Here is a 26,092-nt window from a genome sequence, read left to right as displayed (position 1 = left end):
TAATATGATAAATGAAAACAATATAATTTAGTGTGAATTATCAAAAAAGGTAGTCTTGATCAACTAGTATATGTAAAATCTGGTTGCTTAACATCAATTTCATAATAAATTATCAAGAACTCAACTAAGGAGATATGAGGAAAGTAAGTTGTCAATTCATGAAAATTGTCCAGATATTTATTATTCTCAAATAACGAAAAAAATAAATCATTAAGCTACAACATTTAAAATTGTTGGATCTGATTGTGGAGCGGTTCTGAAGGTAAGCCCACTTCAGAGGCCCAAATTTGTTGGGCTTCAGGCTAGTTTAAATCAGAACCCAGCCCGGAAACGTAAGAACCTAAATTAATAATTTATATATATTTTTCTATAAAAGAGTTTCCAACGGTAGAAAAATGAAAAACTTGACAGACACGCCCTAACCCCTTCCACACACACAAAACGCTATCCTCGGCAGAGAATGAGCACACTGACGCTCCCGTTGGTGACTTCCATTTTCAAGAATTCGCCCAACAAATACAAACCCCACTTCGCTTTCTTGTTCACCACCGTCCGGAGTTCTTCTCCTCTTCATATATTCCAGCCAAAACGCTTCTCTTCTTCTGCGGCCACTCGTTCTTCTTCATCTTCGGTCTCGTCATCCAATGATCAGTGCTTACAGAAATCGTCTTCTTCATCTTCCGTTCTCACGTTTCAGCAAGCCATTCAGCGCCTCCAGGTTCTTTTTATTATGCTTTGTTTATCTGTGTTTTGGTTTGGACGTCTTCTTGGATTAATGACTCTGTGTTTGTTTTAATGAATTTGTGGATTTGTTGCAGGTTTCTGATTCATGATTTCTTGGGCTGAGAATTTATATAGTTGTTTGCGTAATGGGTTTGTGGATTGAATTTAGTTGGTCACTTTTTTATTAAAAGGGCATTCTTTCGAAAGGAAAACAAACCTCACCCAAGCAAATATCTTCTTGTTTCTTACGTATTCAATTTTTTATGATGCCCAAAATGTTCTATTATGCATTAAAAAATGTTCGCTTACTATTTTATATTCTATTAGATATACTAATGTTAATACCTAACATGCATGTCATTGTCCAACACAATCTCACAAAACGCATCTGTCCGAAAAATTTCCCAAAAGACCCAAAATTAGACATTGCCTCAGATTTTGTTTGTTTTTATTTTCATCCAAGAATAAAGCTATCGAGTCAAATGGAAAAATAAATTTGTTCTTGGACAATACAGCCTCTGGAAACTTGATTCGAAATTATTGAAAACTTTAGGGACGGGATTTTTTTTGAGGCAAGGGACGGGACTCAGTTAACATAGTTTGTTCCCCAAGAATGAAGTACGACGAATACTGAATCAAAATTAAGTTTTTCTTTGAATGGTAGTATCATTGTGGTTTGCGTTGCCATAATTATATTTTTATTTTGGAATTTTGGTTTTTATACCATGCAGGAGTATTGGGCTTCTGTTGGATGTGCTGTGATGCAATGCAGCAACACTGAGGTAACTGGAATTTGTGTTTTTCTTTATTATGAGTTAGTAAAAATAACTGTCATAGTTCGAAGTCAAATTGTTAAAATTACTGTCATATGTATATTTTAAATTAGAGAAACATCTTAGTTTAAATTAGAGATGCATATTAAGATCACCCTGTTTCTTATTGGCTCTGATAAAGTTGGAAATTTATTTCTAATGAACTTGTCATCATCTTGTTTGAGGATTTGACTATATTGGGCAGGTTGGAGCTGGCACTATGAATCCTCTGACCTTTTTAAGGGTCCTTGGTCCAGAACCATGGAATGTTGCGTACGTATGCACTTAACACTACTTGTACTTCAATATCTCTTCGGGGAAGATGGTAAAATAACATCATGCGCTTAGTTCACCTTGTTTGAGTTGGATTATGAAGGGGGGATCCTTTCCTGACGAAAAGGCCTGTTGTTTGGTAAAAACTGCAAAATTTCTGCTATCATTTTTTTGGTGTTCAATCATAGAAATTCGCAGGAGTTGTTTGATGCCAAAGTAGCCTTGGCATGAAGCATGCAACAAAAAATTGAGAGAAAGCAGATTATAGCCATAATTTGAATCTGCTAAGAAATATATTTTGAAATTATTGACTAGCTCAAAAACAACCGTCAATTGATTTTGCTTAGTCTATTACGCACTAGTAAAAACTCTGTATAGTAAAGGATAATGTATTATCTATTGGTTTTACCCCCTCTTTTCTATGTTATTCAACTTATGTGCTTTTCACATCAGCTTTAATTATGCCACCTAGACTGCTTTCCTTTGACCAGTTTCAGCAATCACAATTTATTGATCCATGCTCTAAACACAAAATAAAGCAGTGCATGATTGTTCCTCATCAATAGAACTTCTTTTATCCATACGATAAAGTTAATGCATGATATGTCAATGGTAGTGCCCTAGTGGGTAAAATATATAGGAGGTGTGATAATAAGTTAACTAAAAGAAGGTTGATACATGATTATGAACTAGATCAAGTATTTTGAAGGATAAGCAAACTTGCAGATCTTGATTATTTGAGACAAGCTACTTTCATAGCATATTGCATGGTGAACCTAGAACGAACTGTGTGAGAGGGGTTAACAAAGATGCAATGCATGTGTACAGTTGTAAATTGTGCGATAAATATTTCATGTTGATTGGTATGTCACATTATTTTAAATAAAGCAACAAAAATGTAGTTATTCGATTTTAGTTCTTGGTGAGTTCTTTGAAGAAAAAGGTGTGAACTAATGAATACCTGGACTTACAAAAGGGGAGATTTTTGCAAATACCTTATTAACTGTGACATATCAAAACTATCACGAATCACCCTCTTCTCGTGTTTACTCGTTCTTCCAATTTGTAAGGTGATCGTTAATGTGGTAGTTTCTTGTGAAAGGTATGTAGAACCTAGTATCCGACCAGATGATAGTCGTTATGGTGAAAATCCAAATAGACTTCAAAGGCACACTCAATTCCAGGTGAATATTGAGCCATTTTTTTAATATAATATTGTTTCCTATAAAAAAAAAATATTGAGTCTTTTTATTTTTTATTTTATTTTCGGAAGTGTTGAAGTTTGTGAAACTATTTACAATGGCTTCCGACAAACCATCATTTACTTTGCAGTGCTTGCCTGAAATTTATCTCAGGTGATATTGAAGCCTGACCCTGGAAATTCTCAGGACTTGTTCATACGGAGCTTATCCGCCCTAGGTTTGATGATGCTATCTTTCATCGATTAACATCTGAAGATGGTTGTGTAGAATAATAATGAAAGCAGTAATTACTCTTACTATGAATTGTGATTGCTGATATAGTATCACAATCGAAACATAGCGGATTTGACGGTTATGTGAGTTGACAGAATTAGAGTTTCACTATGCTTGTTGGTATAACAACAAGCGCTCAATTTTACAATTGGCATTAGAGTCAAATTTAACCATCAAGTCTTTGAGTTGCAAATTATGGTGATCAAAACGTGGTGGCACATCCCAATACTGTTAAAAGGATTCTAGTTGTATTGTTATTTCTTGGTATTTTTGGCACAATGGGTTAACGGCAAGTTCTTGATCATACACAATTGTTAACCTTGTAGTTTCATGCTAGATAATTTCTCATTGGCTTTCCTGACAGCAGGATGAATTCCGCACCAAACCTGGAAGGCTTGGTTATTCCATTTTGTAAAATTCTGATTTCTCAAGACAAATTTTGAATGCTTTAGGACCTGGAACATGCAGACTGGCATTGTTCTACCCATACAGAATTCTCTTTTTTCAGCTTGCAAGATCTTTCACAGAGAGAAAAAGAGGACAGTTATATAGTTGAGTTATTTAATTGGATGTGGTCCATTTGAGGTGTTTTGGTGAGAATAGAGATAAAGAGGATATACAACTTGGCAATGGCTTTTTGGGAAAAATACATAATACTATAGTTGGTGCCTAGAGAGTAGAGACTTAGATGACACACAAATTTACCTTTTCTAAGGAGTTCATTTGAAATAATCGTGAAAGATAAAATATTTTGGCGTTTCAATCTCTGGATTCTACTGTTAAAATTTGTTATGGATTCGGAAAGTGTGCTCTACTTTTGCGATACAAGTTTTATGAATGTAGTGGGATCCACCTGATAGAATTTTTGTAGACTGTTTATTGAATTTGTAGAGAGCGGCGTTCTGCTTTTAGTTGTTTAGGTTTGTGGTTCCAGCATCTATCTTCCCCGTTCTTTGCGCCTGATATCTCTTTTGATTTACACAATTGCAAATGGCACCGATGTCATTTTAAAAAATGAAATTATATTTTTGTTAATGAGTCCGTGGGAACTCAGTCCCTGTGATGTTTATCATCATATTTTTGGCTGCCCATAATGTTGTGGAGACATCGGAACCATAAACTGCACAAATAAATATTTGATAGACATTAAATTGCACTTATGATTTTCCTCTATCAAGCATTTTACCTTGTGGTTATAATCTATTGATTTACTTGTTTCTGTCTGTGTGATATAACATTTGCAAAGCGCATTTTTTTTTTTTACCTTTTGTTACTTTCTATGAGTGACTATGCAATTTATATGTATCGATACTACTTCTTCCATCAATTTCTCATGGGATAATTTTCTTATTGGTCAACAGGTATTAATGTTAATGATCATGACATTCGATTTGTGGAAGATAACTGGGAGAGTCCGGTGAGGCTTATGTGTTGATTTTTGATCTTTTAAGTTGCTGTTGCTTCCTGTTTGATTAGTTCGAAGTGTTGTTTTCTTGTGCACCTTCTTCATTTCATTCTAAACGAGTTTAACATTTTTTAATTAGTGTTTCTGATATTTGATTATGTGTAGGTGTTAGGTGCCTGGGGATTGGGCTGGGAAATCTGGATGGATGGGATGGAAATTACTCAATTCACCTACTTCCAGCAGGTCACGCTGTTTTATCCTCTGATAGTTAATTCAAAGTTTTAGATGAATATTCTTGTTTCTTCTATTGTCAATTAAAGAGCACCCTCAATCATTATTTATGATAATATGATTCATACAACCCCTGTCTTAATTTCCGGATTTTCTTTTTCATTTCCAGGCTGGAAGTCTGCCATTGATGCCTGTGTCAGTTGAGATCACTTATGGTCTTGAACGAATCCTCATGTTGCTTCAGGTCTCTTATGTTATTAGTTATTCTCTTTTTTTCTGTATGCTCATGGGCATACTTGCCTGAAGTTTGTGTGAATTTCTTTGCAGGGGGTTGACCATTTCAAGAAAATTCAATATGCCGACGGGATAACATATGGAGAGTTGTTTTTGGAAAATGAGTTAATTGTCGATGCCTTTAACTGTATAAAATCAGGCTAATATATTGTATTATGCACTATTTTTGTTTGATTTATTTTTTATAATTGCCCAATTTGTATATATATTTTTTTCTTCGATTCTTTCACAGTACATGATTCTGATGAAAAGACTCAAAATTGCTTTTATGTGTTCATCTTCATAGATTATAATTTTCATGATCTGCTTTTATCACCTTACCATGGTTTTCTCTAGTCTGAGCTGTGCAACTTTGGACATATTGTTTACTGTGTACAAAGTTATTTATGTGGCTTTGGTTATATCTACAAAAAGTTTTCAGCTACTTCATGCTTTTATCTATTCAGTTATCCTACTTTCTTCGTAACCAAGAGCGTGAATTTTGTAATTTGTACCAGGAAGGAAATGAGTGCATACTATTTGGAGCATGCCAGTGTGGATCATATCCATAACCATTTTGATCTTTTTGAGGTTGAAGCTCGCCGTTTGCTTGATTCAGGACTTCCTATTCCTGCGTAATTTTCTTCACAATATGCCACCTTTAGATCCAGAAATTTTGTTTTGTTCTGTTTCTGGTATACTTGCCTTTTATATTTTTTGTATTGTTAGGTATGACCAGCTTTTGAAGACATCTCATGCTTTCAATGTATTGGATTCTCGAGGATTTGTTGGGGTGACGGAACGTGCTCGTTACTTTGGCCGGATGCGTAGGTTGGTGACCCTCTTGACAGGTCTATGACATTAATGAAAGTGCTTGTTACAAAGTTAAGAGTTTATTCCATGTATTTTTTGCATTTTAAGTTTAGAATCTGTACTCTTAAACAACATTCAGGACCTCCCAAAGATGCTCTTTTCTTTTCCCTCGTGCTGTGAATCTAGCCTATAAAACTATGAACATATAACAACGTGCTCTCTTTTGCAATTATTTATTTTTGAATATTCTTAGATGCTCGAATATATTCTTACATCGCGATGGTTGAGAAAGTCAGTCATTGAGAAAAATGTGCATTCCCTCCCCTGTTTCATTTTATCCCGCCAATGTGCACAACTTTGGTTAAAGACCAGGGAATCTCTCGCCAGTAAAACTTTGTTGCTGCCTCATTCCCAAAGATACTCTTTTCTTTTCCCTTGTGCTTTAAGTCTAGCCTCTAAAACTATAAACGTATGACAGCATGCTCTCTTCTGCAATTATTTATTTTAGAATTTTCCTAGGTGCTCGAATATATTCTTACATCACGATGGTTGAGAAAGTCAGAATTCATTAAGAAAAATGTTTGTTCCCCTGTTTCAGTTTAGCCCGCCAATGTGCACAACTTTGGTTAAAGACCAGGGAATCTCTTGGGTACCCTTTGGGGGTTGCAGCTCAACCTGATCACATAGGTTTTCGAAAAGAAGACCTCGACGAGGCAGCAAAAAGGGTTTATTGACAACTTCTCTTTTATCTATCTAGCTATCTACACACACACACATTTCCCTTATCCCAGTCTTCGGATATTGATCTCCACTCTATCTATTTTTTCGGGTATATATCAATGTACTTTGTTTTTCAGTGTGTGACTTTATGTGCTCCATTATCACATTGAACATGAATTATGATTGCTCTATTCTGTTGGGGAAGTGCTAGTGATAGTTCTAAGTTAGTTAAGGATAGTGGGCCTAGAACATAAAATTTACCCTTTGGAGACCAAAGAATTATGACCTAAAAATAGGTGTTCATTTCTGTAGAGCATTCTTACACGCATCTACCAGGAAAAGCTCCAGAAAATAGTTATTTTTTCCTGGTAACTGAACTTCTAGATGGTGGCTCTTAAACAAAAAGAGTATGATTTATATTATATTGAGTCTACGATTTTCTTTCTAACCTATATCTAGTTAACTTATTAGGAAATTTAAATGTCACATTAGCCCATGCTATGATGTAAGCTTGAAGAATCACAACAGTTAACTCTTTGTTATTTTTGCTGCTAGGCATAAAGCCTTTATCGATGTTTTATCATATAAATTTATAGTATTTAACTATAATTGAAAAAAATATCAAACTCAAAATACGGTATATATTTATTGTATATTTAATTGATATCTTAAAGGATAACTTATAACAGACACCAACCCAGATGAAGCATAAAATGTGGTCTCTATGTTTGTTGGATTAGGTTTGGGTTGCATTCTTATAGAACTGCACTTTAATCCCTTGTGTTTGCTGTTAAGGCCATCTCCAACCACAAAATCTATTTTGGTGCAAATTTTACACTAAAATAGTGCGACTTCTGCACCAAATACAACATCCATCTCCAACCTATTTAATTCAAATCTTACACTAAAAAGAATATTCTCGAAATATTCCCTTTATTTTACATATATTAATTATTATTATTTATTTAATATATTTTTAATTATGAATAATGTTGATCTTACAAATATTAATTTATTGTATTTGCATTTGTATTTAAATTATGTGTTTCAAGTTGCATCTGTATTTCAATTATGTGTTTCAATTTAGATATGAATTGTATTGTTATATTAATTTTTTGCATTTGTATTTAATTATATTATTTATAAATAATTAAATCAAATTATTCCTTAATTATTAATAATTAACATAAATAAATAAATAAATAAATATTTATTATTCTTTAATTTTTATTATTAAATATCTATTTATTAAAATAATAAAATATATATTACTATTATTTAAATAATCTTTATATTTTTTAATATAAATATTTATAATAAAAAAGAAAAAAAAATAAAAATAAAAAATACAACCCTTGCGCCAAATTGGCGCAAGGGCCTTCCTCTGGCGCAAGGGCCTTCCTAATTTTGGTGCAGAGGAAGGGGGCTGTGCTATTTTAGCAAAATAGTGCAGCCCCCATTGGATGGTAATTTCTTGCACCACCATTTTGGTGCAAGATTGGAGATGACCTAAATGTTATCATCAACCGCATATAGTTTTGCTCATTTCTCATTATTATTTTTTTATAACGAACATTTTCATGAATGAAAAATTTCCTATGGTAGTTTATTGTTTTTGTGTAAATTTTCATCCAATAGATTCCAAAGGAACGAGATATTTACATCTATCTGGAGTGGCTCTGTTATTTTATAACAATATACTTTATTATCTATGTTGTTTGAAATCTGCAAGGCGTTACCAGAATCAGCATATACCTCATCACGCTCATGTTCTGAATTTGTATTTCTTAATAATTTTTAATAGTTACCTTATGGTGCAGCGGACACACACACATGTATTTATTTATTTATACTAGATGGATAGATAGATATATAATATTTTCATGTTCCCTAAAGTTATTGAATATACTATTTCCTAGTCCAGGTCTCTGCTGGACCACAAAAGTTTATTCTTGAGATCGGGACAGAGGAGTTGCCGCCAAATGATGTGGTCAATGCCTGTAATCAAGTGCGGATATGTTTTCTTTGAATGAGATTTGAATTTCTTTCTGATTGATAAATTGTTAAAAGCCTTTTTTATTTCTTGCCTTGGCCTTTTATCAAGTTAGCTTATCCAAAATCTACTCTCTCGTCAAATCTAGATCTTGTATCACGTAATACTTTTTTTGGGATTATCAAAGTGAGTTCTTCTGCTTGCTAATGCATCAATTTTATACTCTGCTGATTTCTTCAGCTGAAAGATCTAGTTGAGCAGTTGCTGGAGAAACAGAGATTGAATCATGGAGATGTGCAAACATATGGTACACCACGCAGACTTGTGGTATGTTTGATTTGTTATGGTACTTAATATTTGGTTATTTTATACAGTTGATTCACTGTCTTCTGAATGTGAAAGTGGCAAAGTGCTTACTCAATGTACACGTGCTCATTTTGCTTCCCTCATTGCATTTCTTGTAAAAGCTCAAGACATCAGGATGTTCAATCAGTAAAGAAAACCAATTCTTTTCTCTTAGCACCTTTATATCCATTGTTTTGTAGTCTCCAATGACCTCTTTGTTCTAAGAATGTTTAAAAGACCAATAAATCAAATGGTAGACTTACCAAAAGATGACATTATATTTTTTGATAACCCATTATTTACTTCTTTCATGTAAAACCATGATTGTCTGTTGACGTTTAATACCCAAACATCATTATATTTGATGAGAATATGATTTGGGCCATTAGGTCCTCAGAGATTGTAGTTTATTTAAAATGTTCTTCAACTTTTACTTACCATGTGTTGAGGTGTGGGCTGGTAAATGCATGGTTTTCTGACGATCAAGATGGTCAATTTAATCTTTTATGATTTTATTTATACTTTGTGACTTCTGATTTTGGATTTTTTTTTGCTTTAACTTTTTAGCTAAACAACAGGTTGCTTTATTTACTATTGGTACCTGCAACATCTGTTGAAGATTTTCTATCTCTATATTCGAAGTTTTTAAGTTATGCTTTTAGTTGTGATTGTAGCTTAATAGAGATAGATGTTTCTTCTCTTGTATCATTCCTGCTGGGGAAGTGAGTAATGTCGCAACTCTTTGGATTGCTGTTTTTAAGCTTTTGCATGCCTCCAGCTTCTCTGAAAATACGAGAGTTGCTTTGTGAATTTTCTTGTAATGAGTGGCAATTGCCAGATGCTTTTTTTTCCCTAGCTTTTTGTTGTGAATCAATCGGTACTTTTATTGCTTATATTTTCTATATGCTTGTATATGCTATCATGTGCAGGTTTGCGTAGATAACCTAAGTGATAAGCAGGTGGCAAATCAAGTTGAGGTGCGGGGACCTCCGGCCTCAAAGGCATTCGACTGGCTAGGGAATCCTACCAAGGTCAGCCATCCTATAATTTGTGGTTTGTGTTATCATTTTAATCTACACACACACACACACACACACACACACACACACACACACACACACACACACACCCCTATAAAAGTGTGGATGATGAAAAAAAGTTTTCCAATTGGGAACAAACTTAATTATCTTTCACATGTTTAATTCTTCCCATTATTTCAAATCATCTACATAATTCGAAAGACTCCACTAATACATATATTTAAAATTTTAATATCATAAGACATATATGGAAATTGTATTCTATAATACTTTTTTTTATTAATTTTAATTTTCTAACATTATTTATTCTTAGGTTAATGGTTCAATGACCATGAATATTAAATTAAAGGCTAATATTAATCATGATTTAAATTCTATAATCATTATTTCTCCTTTTAATTTATTTGAATACTCACAAATACTTCACCTTGTTGCAACTGTATGGAGTATTTGTTAATTGTTAAGGGCTTAAGATTGGAAAGTTTGATTTTTTCTTGAAAATTGCATTTAAGATATTAGTTTTGGCCTCCAATTTCTCTAAAAGAATTGCACATGAGTTAAGTGCAAACGAAGAGAGCCGTTTATTTAATTTACTTGTTTGGTTGTTGTTTCCTTTTTATTTTTTAAGTGATATGTCATCCATTTTTTTCCGTATCGTACTTACTATTTACTTCTAGAATATATATTTAGTGAGATATTGCAATGATAATAGATGTTTGGGGTCAAACTATAAATTAGATATGACATATGCTGTATTATTTATATATTTTATGTCATTAATCTCCATTTAAATTGTTGATTTTTTTTTTGTTGCTTTCCCTAATGTATAGTGTGTGGATGGATAAACATTTTTTTGAGTTTGTTTCAATTCGTAGTGTTTTATGTGTTTTGTTTATTATCATATGCTAATAATTCAAGTTTTAGTTATTGAATTTTTAACTTTCTATATATATTTTAGTTCATATTATATATAATGCACATACTTCATGCTAGTTTTTAAAATGGCATGTTGTGCCAAACATGAAGCATACATGTAGAAACTGTTTGATCTGACTAGTGTGCTCAAATTCATGTGCTATGTGCATTTCAGCACTTGTTACTTGTGTTTGTATTCATATTCTATTAGTTGTTTATGGCTTATGGCCTGGTCGAATGGTTTGGAATCACTGTACCACCGCCTTTGACTTATCCTGTTTGTGCACTTTGAAAGTCACTGAAGTTCAATGATAAATTTTAATCTGCACAATCACAATCACAAGTATAAGGGAGATGGCCTATGGAAAAGTTCATTTGGCAATGTATCTTGGAGCGCACTATCTATTTGTGGAAATTTATGACATATTTTTTGTATAGATGTTAATTTGCTATTTTCTGATTTATCTGCTTTTTCCCCCTACATGGTGATTTTCGAATGACAATGAGAAATTCTTCAAATGTTCTACCCATTAAAAATTCTTTGATATCACAGACAATTTATTTTTCAACTGGTTATTTTAGAGAAAGATAACTTCCATCATCTCGTGACTTAATTGATTATTGCATCACTAGTAGCTTCCAGTGTCACCTTACTGTGTATTGACACTTGATAATCTATCAGGCTGCTGAAGGTTTTTGCCGCAAAAATGGTGTGCCTTTGACCTCCTTTTACAGTAAGGTTGAAGGTAAATTGATTTGTTCTCGCGTTAAACTTTTTCTCTCTATTTTTCCGAAGCTGGCTCCATTTATCATATATGTTAGGTACTTGGGTTATTTTGTGATAATCTTATAGTTGTTGAAATCTTTGTAAAATATTAATACCTGAACCTCCTTTGTTTGTCATTTGCAAGTCTTAATATATTAAATGAAGGGACAGGCAACACGATTAAAGACAATTATTTGCCTATACTATCTTCTGAAGCTTTTTCTCAATAGTGTTATCACGTTATCATGGATTCAGTTGCCTGTTTCTGGTAAGTTACAAAAAAGCTTCATGGGCTCGTCTCTGGTAAAATTTTAATGTGTTCATGGCTATTATTAGCTTCTTTTGATAATTAGTTCTCTTGAAATATGTGTATTACATCTGTATTTAAAACTATAAAATCCATGAATTTAGCTACTACATTTTGCTATTTTTTCAATCATGACGATGCAATCCAAATCTTCCATCATTGAAGTCGTTTTAAATGCATTAATTTAAATTCATTATTCAAGAAAAATCATATGATCCCAATGCTACCTTAGTGATAATTAAATTGGTGCTTTTTTGCAATTGTTACCGTTGTCATTTTTGCTTTCAGAGTAGTGAAGTGCTGTTGTTTGGTCCTTAGACTTGTCGTCTTTTCCATGTGTATATTTGAATTATGATCTTAATATTTTATTTGACAATCCTTCAGTGATGTTTATTTATAATTTATCACAGGAAAAGCAGAGTATATTTATGTTCGTGCGGAGGAGCCTTCACGCCTTGCTTTGGAGGTGGCCCATTGAAACCCTTTTTGTGCTTGTGTTCTGATGCTGCAGAGGCATCTTGTTGACATAAAAGGATGCAATCTCTCCAAGTAGAATGAGAAAAATAAATTAGCAGAAAAAGATAAAAGAGTCTGCCATTTCAACTCTTTCTGTGGTGTTATATGCTTGAGTCTTGACATGACTCTAAGAGCTTAGGACATACTTTTACCCTTCTCGCATTCCTCACCCATTAAGCATGACCTTGGTTTCATAGCATTATATTGAAGCACTTGCAGCTCAAACTGGCTGCTAGTTTGTTATTGAGATTTCGTTCATAAGTCTTTTTGCCAACACTTGTACCACTTTATTGTCAGTCCACAAGTTTACATTTACATTCTGCTTCTCATGATAACCTGAAATTTGATTCTACTTGTGTCTTGAACAGGTTTTATCTGAAGGGCTACCTGGGATGCTTGGCAAAATATCTTTTCCAAAGTCAATGAGATGGAACTCTGAGGTTGTACTATAGCTATGGATCTTCGATATGAAATGAAGTGTATTATTTTTATTGTGTTTTGGTGTCTTTTCACACCTCCAACAGTGGTCTGTTAATAATTTTGTGGGAACTACTTTAATTTTATTTATGCAATGGATTGTGAATTCTTTGTGTGTTTAGCTGGGATGAACTTGTGATTTATAAGTTAGAAATGAGCTCTCAAAAAAGCATTAGGGGGTTTTCACTTTGTGTTGTGCCCTTGAACCACAATTTAAGTAAGAGTTTGCAGCATATACTGGTTTCTTTAAGTTTTTGATATACAGTTTGACTCTACTTATTTCTTGAAGTTAAGATTTCGAACAGTTTTTTTGGGTAGTGTTCAGTATTAATCTCATCTAGAATTTAGTTTTCTGATCAAGTGGATGGATTACTTTATATTTTTTATCAATGTAAATTTTTTGTAGTGATTGCTAGCATTTGCTTTAATTTTATACAATGTGCTAATTGGTGAAAAACCGAACACAACTTTTTATTGTAGGTTATGTTCAGTAGACCCATCCGATGGATATTGGCGCTACATGGAGATGCAGTTGTTCCATTTACATTCAGTGGTATTCTTAGGCAAGTTTAAGTGGCTGACGTGATCTGATGCTCACAACTCTTTATTGGTGGTTAAATATTTTTTCTTTGTATGAAGCAGCACAAGTTTCATGCGGTTTGTTCAGTCTGCATTTTTTTTCAAAAAGATTTTTTCCACATTGAGATATTGCTGCAATCGACTGAAATAAAGCAGGCAATGCGAGTTTGAAACTAGTGCATCTTTGTTCACTATGAAAACCTTCTCTTTGATCATCACAGTAATGGACTCTATAATCTTGGATTGCATTTTTTTCAACTTAACATTGCTGAAGTTAGAGAACCAATTTTACTCTTTATTGTTTAATACTTCAGAAAAACCGTATAATTTTTTTCCTGACCACAAGGACATACTCTAATGTCTATCTAGCTTAGAGGTGTTATTTCTTACCTGATCATATTCTCTGATGAATATGTATGTAAAGCTTGTGCCTGAGGTTCAAGGTTCAACTCTGATGCCTTGATGCATCGATAAAGTGTCTGCCTTTGATTATGAAGCCTCATCCGTGGTGCACTTTTTTAAGCACACCTTAGATGAAGAGATGGTGAATAAAAATGAAATGCAAGATACTAGCTAGTTCTTTTTTGTTTAGAGATTAATGACTATTTTTTTTTATCGTTTAATAGCTTGTAAGGTCCATATTGAATAATTTGATATTAAATTTTCCTGATGCTTAAGTACTATGATACCTGTGTGCCTTAATGTGCATTGCGCTGCGATCCAGATTAATAGGTTTTTTTGTCTTTTTTGACGTATCATTTGTTCGTATAACTTTGAAGAATTCCCTGTCTTTGGCTTGAAGCTAATGGTCGATTTTTGGGTTTAAGTAGTGAACCATGACTTTCTAACTTTACTCATGATCAAGTTAGTCGAACACAAAGTTGCTTTATTTTAATTTTTATATGACTTTACTGGTGCTACCAAATGTATAAAGCAATATGCTGGTAATCTTTATTCTGATTTTTCTACGTGGATGTTGGTCCATTATTGAACAGATATATTTCTTTAAGGTTTTATTTATTTGAAATGGGAAAAATTCTCGGAGACCTACAAAAAGCTAATCTGTATAGACTGGCAAATCAGAATATGGGGATAATGAGATTCGTGACTTTATATTCTCTGGAAAATACAAATATGAATCACAAATAATTCCGAACTTCACTTTTCAAATAATTTCTGTATATTGCAAATTTTCCCAGGTGTTTTTATAAACCATTATAATCTGCCGTTTATATTCAACAACATGTAAATCAACTTGTTGATAATTTCTCCTGAAGCTTCATGGAATGTGAGACCAATGGGAATTCCCGTTTTTTGTGCGCTTGATTTATGTACTTGTGTTGAGTTCTTATCTCAGTTTTTATGTCACAGTGAAAATGTTTCTCATGGGCTTCGGAACACTCCATCTGCTACTTTTACGGTATGTTGGTGAACTCAGAAACCATGGTATTGTTTGTAGGAGGTGCAGTTAAAGTAAACGGCCTGCGGATTGCTCACAGTTTTGCTTGTCTCTAAATAAAAATATCATGTTTTTATTCTATTAGACTTTAATAAATTCTTCATATTTTTATTGACATAGAATTGATGATACAGTTATTTCCTTTGAAAAAATATAAGTTATGAAGCGACTCCCAAGCCATCTGTATATTGTTACCTATTGTCAAACATCTTTTCTCTTAACCGTCTTACATTGAATTCCAATCAACAAACACGTTTTACTTTATTTTCTTGAACTTCTATAAATCTCTTTTCTGTATCCCACTCAGTCATAATCTTGAAGAAAATGATGAAAATTTGGCGAGCTCATTTAAGTTTATTGTGCTGATTTTTTTAAAGATTTTACTTTTCAAATTTGTTTGGTTTTTTCTGTTCTGTAGTTTTCAACTCTTTACTTTCATTACGAGTTCTTTTATGAGTTTTCTGTGCTCACCTATTTGATGCAGACATATTTTCTAGAAGCCAAACTCTTGATGTTGATGTACTCTTTTTAACTGATGAGTGTATCTATTTGTAAATCTCGCCTAATCTCTTGAAGCAAATTGCTCTATATTTATAAAACCTTGTCTCAGCAATCAGTCAATTTTAGTAATTTCTCGTTCTCTTCATTTCAATTTTTCGGCTAGTATTACGCTTTTCCTGAAGGTGTAAATAGTTTGTCCATATTTTAGTCTGTATGCATCTTATTTGTTGTCTCATATCCACAGGTAGCAAGTGCAGATTCTTATACCGACGTAATGCTGGACGCTGGAATAGCCATCAGTTTTGAGGTACTTGATATGAAATTTTCAACTTCACAGGTTAGGTAATATGTTGGTATAACTTGATATTTTGCAGTAGATACAGCATTTGAATTTTATATTTTTGACAGCAACGAGAGAAGGAAATTTTGGAGAAGTCTAATACCTTGGCAAAAAGTATTGGTGGTTCTCTTGTTCTGCAAAGTGGTTTACTTAACGATGTAAGTGATGTATCTTAATCTTTTGATTTGTTCTCTACCCTTAGGATTAATCTCAAAACGTCTTCATTATTTAGGTTGTAAATCTTGTTGAAGCACCTCATCCAATACTTGGCAAGTTCTGTGAGTCCTTTCTAGAGCTTCCGAAAGATCTGCTGATAATGGTTAGTCGTTTATAACTCGCCTAAATCTATCTTCGATGCGTGTGTGCATACTTTTATTTTTTTCCCTTTTCTTCTATTAAATGAATTTGTGAGCTTATCCATTGTTCTCTACTATATTTTGTTGTTTATTCGGAAATGAATTTTCTTCTTAGATTTCTGATTATCATGAATGCAGGTCATGCAGAAGCATCAGAAATATTTTGCGATAACAGATCATGATGGAAAGCTATTGCCATATTTCATCGCTGTGAGACATGATAATCGTTTTCATTATCTATTAAGTCGTAATTTTCTAATTTTATTGTGTCATGGTTAAAGTGATTGTATTTTTACATCTGTTGGTTCAGGTCACAAATGGAGCAATAAATGAAGATGTTGTTCGGACAGGAAATGAAGCTGTACTCAGGTTGATATTCTACCCATTTATGTTCAGCATTTTCTTTCAATATATAACTTCACATCTATGTGAACTGAATAAATGTTTATTTTCTCAGAGCTCGATATGAAGATGCGAAGTTCTTCTATGGGTTGGACACCAGCAAGAGCTTTTCAGAATTTCGAAGTCAACTGAAAGGAATCCTTTTTCATGTAAGTTTCTAGCAGTGTTAATCTATCTTGGTTCTTGGATGGTTTTATTGAAGCAAATGTAAGTTTGTCCCAAATGCAACAGCTATTTTAAAATATATTTTATAGTTTATAACGTTAAATTTGATTTATGAATGGCCAATCAGAATCATTTAAAGATGTTCATATGAACATAGGCTTTTTTAGATTCTCTGAATGAACTAAGGATTATAGCATTCTATAATGCCAAGCCTCAGACAAATTCATACCGAATGAAGTAAATAAACAGGAAAAGTTGGGTACAATGCTGGACAAGATGACACGTGTTCAACATCTGGTTATTCAAGTGGGTTTATCTCTAGGAATAGCTGAAGATATGCTCCAAGTTATCCGCGATGCTGCGTCATTAGCCATGTCAGACCTTTCTTCCGCAGTTGTTACAGAATTTACCTCCCTTGCTGGGGTAATGGGACGCCACTATGCTTTGAGAGATGGCTATTCAGAGCAGGTTGGAAGCACAATTCACTTTTTTATTTAGTTCTAGAAACTTTTTACAACTTTCTGTTACCTTAACATGAAATTAAAGTTGAAATTTCAATTATTAATTTGCTGTGAGTCCGTATATTTTTCACCTATTTTGACTTTCATTTCGGCATCGGAGCTAGTGGTGTAAGCAGAGTTCTAATTTTGAGCCTGCATCAGGTTCTGATGGGTCAATTGAGCTGAAAATTATGATAAATTTAGTAGATTGTGTTAATTTATATTGAAACAATATTCAGTTAGGTTTGGTGGACGAAAATAATCCAAATAGTTTGCAATTAATAGGATAAAATCATATTTAGTATGAAACTTTAGAAAACATTTAATTGCTTCATTTAATAACCTTAGGATGGTCAATTAACAAAAAAACAGTTGGTGTGGATTTAATTGTTAGTTTTTCTAGGAGACGAGGCTTGTTAAATATTTTCTAGGAGATGAGGCTTGAGTATGCTTGGGGGGAACTCCTGTAGCAGACGCCTCTAAATGTTTTTGCCTCAACACAAAAAAAGGTTGTGCCTCTCTCTGTGCTACTTGAAGGAAAAAGTTGACTTACCCAAAAGAAAAGAACCAGATTCTATTGGTGTCCGGACTGGCTAAGATTCTACAAATTATTCATTTTTCACCGATTTAGGCTTTGAAGAAGCTTTTTTGAATTTCATTATTATTTCCTTTTTCTGTTCATGTCATCATCTTTTCATCTGAAAGGAGGTATAAGCTATCTTTGAGCTGTCGGATTATAAATTGTTTCCTAAGTATTCATTAGCTTTATAAACCAGATTGCGGAGGCGTTGTTTGAGATTACACTTCCACGATTTTCTGGTGACATACTTCCAAAAACAGATGCTGGGGCGGTATTGGCAATTGCTAACAGGTGTGGTACATCTTAAATTTTTTCATTATTCTATCAGAATATGTCTTATCTATTATTTAATTCATGCATGTATCCACCGTCATCCATTTTATCAAAGCGAAGCTTAATCTCTTTCTCTCAAATTTGAGAATTTAAGAGACCATTATATTAAAAGTTAATGGAGACTGTCCTATTATAAAATTGACATTTGAGAGAATATTAATCCCTACATTTTGAGATATGATCAATCAAAACTTGGGATATGATGGATTTTCCAACAATATATCACTCCAAGAAAACAGTTACCTTAACATAATTGCTGGTTCTACTCTTGAAAGTTTGGCGTTTGCACATCAGTCGAACTTTTAACCTAATATTCCTGTTTATTTGGAGTCAACCTTTTTTTTTACTTCTTTTCCAAAAAATTTAATTAAGAAACTGAGCTCTATGTTATGTCTGTAAATATTGACCCGTGTTAACACATCCAACTATTTGTTTTAGACACTTTCTGTACTTTCCAAAAATATGGCGATGTAGAATATTTTGCTCATAGAGCATATCGCCTCCAACATCTGCGATGTAGAATATTTTGCTCATAGAGCATATCGCCTCCACACCTGCATTCCTCAATAACATTGCCTGTTCTGTGCTATCTTCTGCCAGAATCTTTTTCCTTTTTTAGTTCTCTCAAAGATTTCAGTGCCACACTCCCTCAGATTGGACAGCCTTGTTGGGTTGTTTGCTGCTGGTTGTCAACGAAGTTCAACCAACGACCCCTTTGGTCTGCGAAGAATCTCTTATGGTCTTGTATGTCAAAGCCTGTATTTTTAATCATCGGAATCCCATTTTGACCGATGATCGTAATCATAATACTGCCTTGGTGTGTTGTAGGTGCAATTGTTGGTAGAAACCAACCGGAATTTGGAGCTAAGAAATTCTTTAGAGCTTGCTGCTGCACTCCAGCCCATAGAAGTAGAGTCACAGACAATTGATGATGTACGGTATTGTTTGTTCCAACTCAAGAATGTTTTAGAAAATGAAGCAGTTGTAATAACCAGCCTTTTTCACATTTTTACCAAAGGCTTCATAATTAGCCTTTGTTCTTACTTTAATTGGGTCTCTATTTCCCTAATTGGTGACATCAAATTCCATACTTTTTGCAAATCCTCTAACAGATAGCAATCTGTCACCTTGCAACCAATTAATTGATGAATAAACAGTTGCAGATTGGTAGCTTGCTAAGATTAGAACTTTTAGCTTTTTTTACAGAATCTTTGGTCTATTTCACTGTCCTTGTCAGATATGTCTGCTTAAATAAATAAATAAATAAAACAGATTAGCCACGATGTTGTGCACTTGACATGCGATTTTTTTTCTGTTTTCTGCTTCAGTCTTCAATTAATCAAAATTTGACTATTCTCTCTTTTGTTTTAGGTGCAACAATTTGTGTTGAGAAGACTTGAACAACTTTTGGTATGTAGATACAATATCTTGGAAAATTATTTCCTGTGATGGTGTGTGCTTTGTTATATTTTATTTCCAGAGGATTTAATTCCATGACATTCACCGGAAAGAAATATTTTCTGAGTTGGTATTGAAAACGGACCGTGCATCACTCAACTGGTTCAAACAAAAATTGATGCTGTTGGGTCTTATTTCAATGCAAAGATTAAAATAAAATATTTCCGCATTTAAGAAAAAATTTGATGTGCCATACCTAGCGATAATAATTTTGACAATAACTTATTTTTTCTTGCCGGACATCAGATCTTGAATTTTGCTTGTAAGGTCTTCTGAATAGAATATTGTTTAAGCAGCGATTTTCAGTCCTTTAAATTTTGGGATTAGGCATCTGTGTAAGCTTGGAATCAGGTCTAAGTTTTTATATTTTGTAGTTGCATTATGTTACTGTACAAATTTCATGAGTTTGACTAATCTTCGACAGATTGACCAAGGAATAAGTCCAGAAGTGGTTCGTTCTGTTCTTGCTGAGCGTGGAAATAGGCCTTTTCTGGCAGCTATGTCTGCACACAGAGTAAGTGATGTCATTATTCTCATTATTTGTGGATAGGAAGGTAGGTATTTAATGTTTTGTTAAGAATTGGTCTGCCAGTTGCCCTATCAAATACCAAGTAATAATATCATCATATATGTTCTTTTTAGCGTGTCTATGAAACTTAACTTGTGCACAATGTTAATTAGTCTCAATGCAAAATTATTTTTTATATATTATCTAAGAAAACTGTAGTTACTGTAGTCACAAAACGCGGACAAGAGGTCTGCACAATAAAGACAAAAGATCGGATCACATTAACTGCATATAAAACTTCAATCCCTAATTAAATATGAAATCAAGAATGTCTTAAAGTTCTTATGCTTCTTTATCTAACTAGAAGCTCGAATCTTAATCTTGCTGACACTCTTCAAACAACTCTTCTACATTGTCAAAAATCATTATATTCATCTCCAAATCATTATATTCCTCTCCAACCAAACTAACCAGCAAATACAAAGGTCTCTCAAATTCGGATCTAGACTCACTATCAATATTGCTTCATTCTACACCTTGTATACCCCAATGCTTAAATTGATAATTGACCTGCTACTGCGCTGATTCAGTAGCGAATGGATTTTTTTTTTTTGTATTTTGATCCCTTTCCTTCAACCATTTCACTTTTGCCTTTTTATTATCCAACTGATTCAGTTTACACATCTCTTCTCATTTGACCCCCGGCCCTTACTATCCTAGTCATCCAACTGTCGAATCTTATTTTTAAGTTTACATATCTCACTCCTAAATTCTGAAAGACTTCTTCGTTCCATTTTTTAATATCACTTTTTATTATTTTAAGCTTCCCCATGAATTTATACCCTTCCTAACCCTGAAGATCTATGTTATTCCACCACGATGGGAATGCTGATTTAAAGTTCTTATGATCTAGCCACATATTCTCGACTGAAAGGAGTCGGATCCCACTTTGCCTTCGAAGTGTCAAATTAACGAAAAATGATCTAATGTAATTCTGGAAAAACTATTTGCCAGTAAAAGGGAAAAATGCCCAACCACCCCTCTAGAAACAAGAATCTATCAAGCCTATAACAAATAGGGAAAGCCCTAAGATTTGACCAGTAAACTTTGCATTCAACAGAGGTGGATCACACAACTCCAACTCCCTATTCAACAAATCAAAGCATTTCATAACGAACCTAGATTTCCAATTGCTTGCAATGAAATTCCTATCCACTCTTTTAATTTCTTGAAGAACAACAATGTCTGGCCTCGATTTGCGCGTTATATCTTTAATTAATCCCCTACGTCTACCCGAACCTCCTCCCCTTATATTCCAAGAGAAAATCTCATTTAACCATTGCAGATCCCTTTTGAATCAATAATTTCTCATAATTAATCCCAAAATTCAACTGTTTTAACTCCCTGAAATTGTTAGACATCGACCTGTACCTACTTCTTCATTCACTAAAAGCACCTTCTCAACCTCCATCCTAGAGAGAGAATCGTTACTGGCTTACTGCCATCCAATCCTGACGAACGCATGGCATCAACCCCTTCCACCTCTTGATTCAAACTCCCCCGCTTACCCTCATGAATGCTATCCATCATAACACCTGGCTTTTCACCTGTCATTGGCTACCCATCCTCTCCTGAGACACCCTTAGTCAACCTCAGTCAAGTATGTTTCATTTAATCATCCAAGATAATAATTGGATAGACAAATCTTCAGCTTAGTTTTAAAATTGTTTTCTTCATTAATCTTTCATTTTTGAGTGTAGAATCTTTTTGTTCTTTTGTTGGAATCAATTTGTTTTGTAAATTTTTTATCAAGAAAGTTGATATATATCAGGTAAAGATTGAAAATTACTGTTGCGGGATGCTTCAGCTGAATCTTAAAATGCATGATTAAGACTGTTTTTTTATGGGTGTGAATATTTGGCACTCTTTGCAGATGGAAGCCTTATCACAAGGTGAAATGCTGCCCAAAGTTATTGAAGCATATTCTCGTCCAACAAGAATTGTTCGCGGAAAGGATGTCAATGATGATTTGGTGGTAATTTTTTCCTCTGAAACCCTTGGTTGTGCATTTTCATTAATTCTCCTCTATTTTCCTCTCAAATTATTTAAAACCCAAGTTCACTAGAGTTTGCATGTTTAGATAATTTATGGTTATCATTTGCGAAGGTTAGGGTAGGTCTGGGTAACTTAAATTATTGGTCCTAGTTGGGCATAGAAATTTCAACGAGGATGATAGGCCTTACTGAAGATAACAGATTTTGTGATGTTACTTTGTAACATTAGAGTGCTTTATAGGGGAAGGGTAGACCTAAGGTTTTGTGGAATTGTGGTGATCTATAAGAATTCTAACCTTTGTCGTGTAACTTTAGAGAATCGTGTGGAATTCTAGATAAATACAAGAAAATGCTTGTTGAAATTAGGTATGAAAGATGAATCTTGGCTCATGAGTCGCTTGAACTATTATATGCTTGTTCAAAATTCATTAGTAGACTTAGTAGCTATTTGTTATTATTATTATTTATTTATATATCGAATGTGTACTGTAAAATGTATACTCAGTGACAGAATGTGGGCTTTTAATCGGTTAGTGTGGTTGAGCCCAGCTGCACGCCCTCAATTTTCTTTTAAAATTTTCTAATTATAAAAATTTTATATTAAAAACAAAATAAATAATAAAACTAAAAATATGATTACGCCCTTTTCTTAATTTCTTCTTAAATCTCTAATTGTAAACTAAAGTTAAAAATTCTAAATTTGTTCGTCTCTCACAATCAATTATAACCCAATATGGTATTTTTGCAAAATAAATCTTTGTTGATATATATTATACTCATTATTAATTTTATTTCAATATAATGTGAGTTGTTTTTGTTTTGTATTAGTTTAGTTCATTTTAATTTAAATAGTTTGCTCACAGAATTGTAAAAGTTGATTTATCAATATCATATTTTTAATTTTCTCTGTTTTTTGTTTTTTTGAAACCATGGATGATCAAATGAGTTTGAGTAGTTTTGTTTGATTATTTAACTATTGTTTTTGTTTCAATTGCATGTCTTATATAGGCTCATTGTTAGTAATAAAAAATTGATTTTTTTTATTTTAAGAAACAGTTCTTTAGATTCTGTTAATAGATAAACTGATAAAGTATTGGAAACTTTGGCATTCTAGTTTTTTTTATTCTCAAGTAATTTATTTTGAATTTTTATTATACTAAATTAAGATTATTTTTTAGAATCAATTGTGTTACAGATATATGTTTATATAATTAATATTATTTTGTTGGTAAATGTTAAAACAATATACCTATATTTTAAAGTTATTTAGTAATTAGTTTGAAAAAAAATGTCACCACCCTTTCATAAAAATGTCTAGCTCTCTCTATGTATACTAATTACTAATTACTAATTACTTAGTATAATACCTATATTAAAATAAAATTTATTTTCATGTATAATAACATTTTGTGGTTGAAAAATTGATCAACCTTCTCTTCAGCATACAATGTAGGATGTCTTTACTTGTATTTTTCTTTGAACCAGATCAATTATAGAACTGACTTGATGAGAGGCTTGAGTTGAAATAAAAAGCTTAGATGTTGGCTTGTTTACACCCTTGTGGCACATATAACTTAACTTGATAAATTGTATTGGAGAATCTTTTAGAATTTGAATACTTTGAATTTGAATTTCATTACGGGCCACTCTCGTAATTCTTTGTTGAGGAGCTATATTGATATGTCCAAGTGGCTTGTCATGACTCATGAAGTATGTTGGGGGGCCAAATGGTTTTCAGTATTTTCCCTTTTCTGCCTTGGAATGAATTTTCTGTGCTGTTCATCTGAATTCTAGTTGGACTGTTATGAATTGTGTAATATGGGTTCATTTGATATTAGAGGGCCTTGCATACGGTGATTTTGAAGCTCTAACTTAGTACAAAAGCACATGAAGTCATGAACTTATTTATCAGCCAGATACGATACTTTCAGCTTTCTCGCTAATTTTTAGTTTTATGCACATGCCAAATTTATGATTTGGCAATCCCAATGGTCTGTAGACGCCCTTAAGTTTTCATATATTCTCTGGACAGATGGATGCTCATGTTATATATGCCTTTGGTTATTATTGTTTTAGGCGGCATCTAATTTTTTTCCTTTTCAGTTTTAAACATCTTTACTCACTGTCAAAAGCTTCCTGTCAGGTGAACGAGGCAGATTTTGTATCAATGGAAGAGAGAGCTTTGTGGAGCACTTTTTCATCATTAAGGAGTAAAATACATCGAGGTACCCTATCTCTTTGATAATTACTAGTTTCATATATCGAATTGATTTAGTGATAGAACTGATTCTGACAAATTTTCTTCTTTTATTTTACCTCCCGTGTGTGTTTCTAACCCTGCATCTGTATAGCAGACATGGAAGTGGATGATTTTGTTAAAGAATCTTGCCTCCTAGTGCAACCTTTGGAAGATTTCTTCAATAATGTTTTTGTTATGGTGGTATGAACCCTTCTAATATGAATGTTAAAGCACCTATCCATTTTTTTGCCGCATTGCTTATTTTTGGTGTAAAGATATCTTTTGATATCCACAGAGCTAGGTCTTGTACATAAACCGAGGCAACCAAATGTTCTGTAATTAATATACAGCCTTGAGGTTGATATTCACTGTCACTCCATTTTTTTTTTAAATCACGGATCGGACCATCAGTTGAGTTCTGAAACCGACTCACCGCCTAAAAAAATACAGACTAGTGTGAGTTCGGGGTGGGGGGGTACATTTAGAGCTCTAAGTCCCAAGTATTAAACATCTCAAAGGCTTGCAGTCCAGATATTTTCTCCATTTTCTCTTGTTAATGTTCCCATTTTGAAAATATGTACAACGATGATGGTATGCTCAGTTAACGCACATTTTGCATTCATATTCTGCATGCAGGAAGATGAAAGAATCAGAATGAACAGGCTTGCACTCCTACGGCAAATTTCAGACCTTCCGAAGGGAATAGCAGACCTCTCAGTTATGCCAGGTTTCTAGATTCAGTCAATTTCTGTATTTTACTCTGTCCAAGAAAGAGAGGAACGGGACACCAATTATGCAAATTTTTAGCTCATGTATAGCAGGTCAGAAACACAAGTTCAATTTTGTAAGGCACCTGGTCGTGTTGGCAAGCTGTTACTTCAGTGTTTATCCCCTTTGAGTCGACATACATTTTTGTTCCCTCTTTATGTCTGTCAGTGGTGTTCCAACTTTCCAAATGAAGAATTTTGCAGAAAAAGTAAGCATTATGTCTGCCCTCGCGACGACAATTAGGTGGGTTTCTAGATTAAGAAAAGGTTCAAGTTCTCATATGTTTTGACAACATAATACTTCAATACAAATCGAATCAAAAGTCAGTTTTTTTTTTTTTTGACTTCTCAATTTTAAAAAAGTTACCTATATAAAGACAACATAAATATAGATATGTTTTGGCTCGTGTGATGAGATATGTAATCAATTAACGTTTTATTCTTCTTGATCGAGATGCATTGATAGGACTAAAATGCAAATAAATTTATATGATTAAAATACTTTAGTTTTAAGACATTCAAATTAGTTCGGATATAATTGGGTGACGATGTTGAGGCTTTGTCCGCACTCTCCGGCATCCTGTTAAATATGGGCCGTTAGATTCTTTTTTGAAAAAGTGGTTTCTGTTTCCATGTTGGCAATAATAATAAATATATGATTGGTCCCTTTCGACTCGATCAAAGGATTCTGAGTTTAATTTACGAACGCATATTTAATACTTTCAGACGCTCATATTTAATACTTTCAGACGCATGTCGGTAACCAT

At 33.4% G+C, this 26,092-nt stretch overlaps 1 protein-coding gene across 6 annotated transcripts; it reads left to right on the top strand.

The window, feature by feature from the left end:
- The first annotated feature begins 396 nt into the window (after positions 1–396).
- Positions 397–25,336, top strand: LOC140972798 (glycine--tRNA ligase, chloroplastic/mitochondrial 2). 6 transcript variants are annotated; one of them, XM_073435222.1, is made up of 36 exons: positions 397–718; positions 1,455–1,505; positions 1,741–1,808; positions 2,911–2,992; positions 3,164–3,227; positions 4,645–4,700; positions 4,854–4,931; positions 5,089–5,163; positions 5,247–5,317; positions 5,711–5,827; positions 5,922–6,023; positions 6,604–6,730; positions 8,650–8,733; positions 8,959–9,045; positions 9,993–10,094; positions 11,701–11,764; positions 12,502–12,557; positions 12,976–13,047; positions 13,565–13,647; positions 15,035–15,083; positions 15,868–15,930; positions 16,032–16,121; positions 16,196–16,282; positions 16,458–16,529; positions 16,630–16,688; positions 16,777–16,870; positions 17,136–17,354; positions 18,163–18,257; positions 18,953–19,043; positions 19,128–19,232; positions 19,671–19,709; positions 20,182–20,271; positions 22,199–22,297; positions 24,463–24,544; positions 24,674–24,759; positions 25,195–25,336. In XM_073435222.1, the coding sequence occupies exons 1-36, from the start codon at positions 461–463 to the stop codon at positions 25,291–25,293; spliced, it is 3,216 nt and encodes a 1,071-aa protein (XP_073291323.1). In that variant the 5' UTR covers positions 397–460; the 3' UTR covers positions 25,294–25,336. The 6 variants fall into 6 exon arrangements, with proteins under 6 accessions (XP_073291323.1, XP_073291322.1, XP_073291326.1 ...); XM_073435221.1 differs by having other exon boundaries at positions 22,199–22,300; XM_073435223.1 differs by having other exon boundaries at positions 689–718; positions 1,741–1,812; positions 22,199–22,300.
- Positions 25,337–26,092: the final 756 nt, after the last annotated feature.

This window comes from Primulina huaijiensis, chromosome 3 (genome assembly GCF_012295235.1).
Source record: "Primulina huaijiensis isolate GDHJ02 chromosome 3, ASM1229523v2, whole genome shotgun sequence".
Lineage (NCBI taxonomy): Eukaryota > Viridiplantae > Streptophyta > Magnoliopsida > Lamiales > Gesneriaceae > Primulina > Primulina huaijiensis.
Note: the sequence above shows the minus strand (reverse complement) of the source record. Positions and strands in the feature narration are given on the sequence as shown.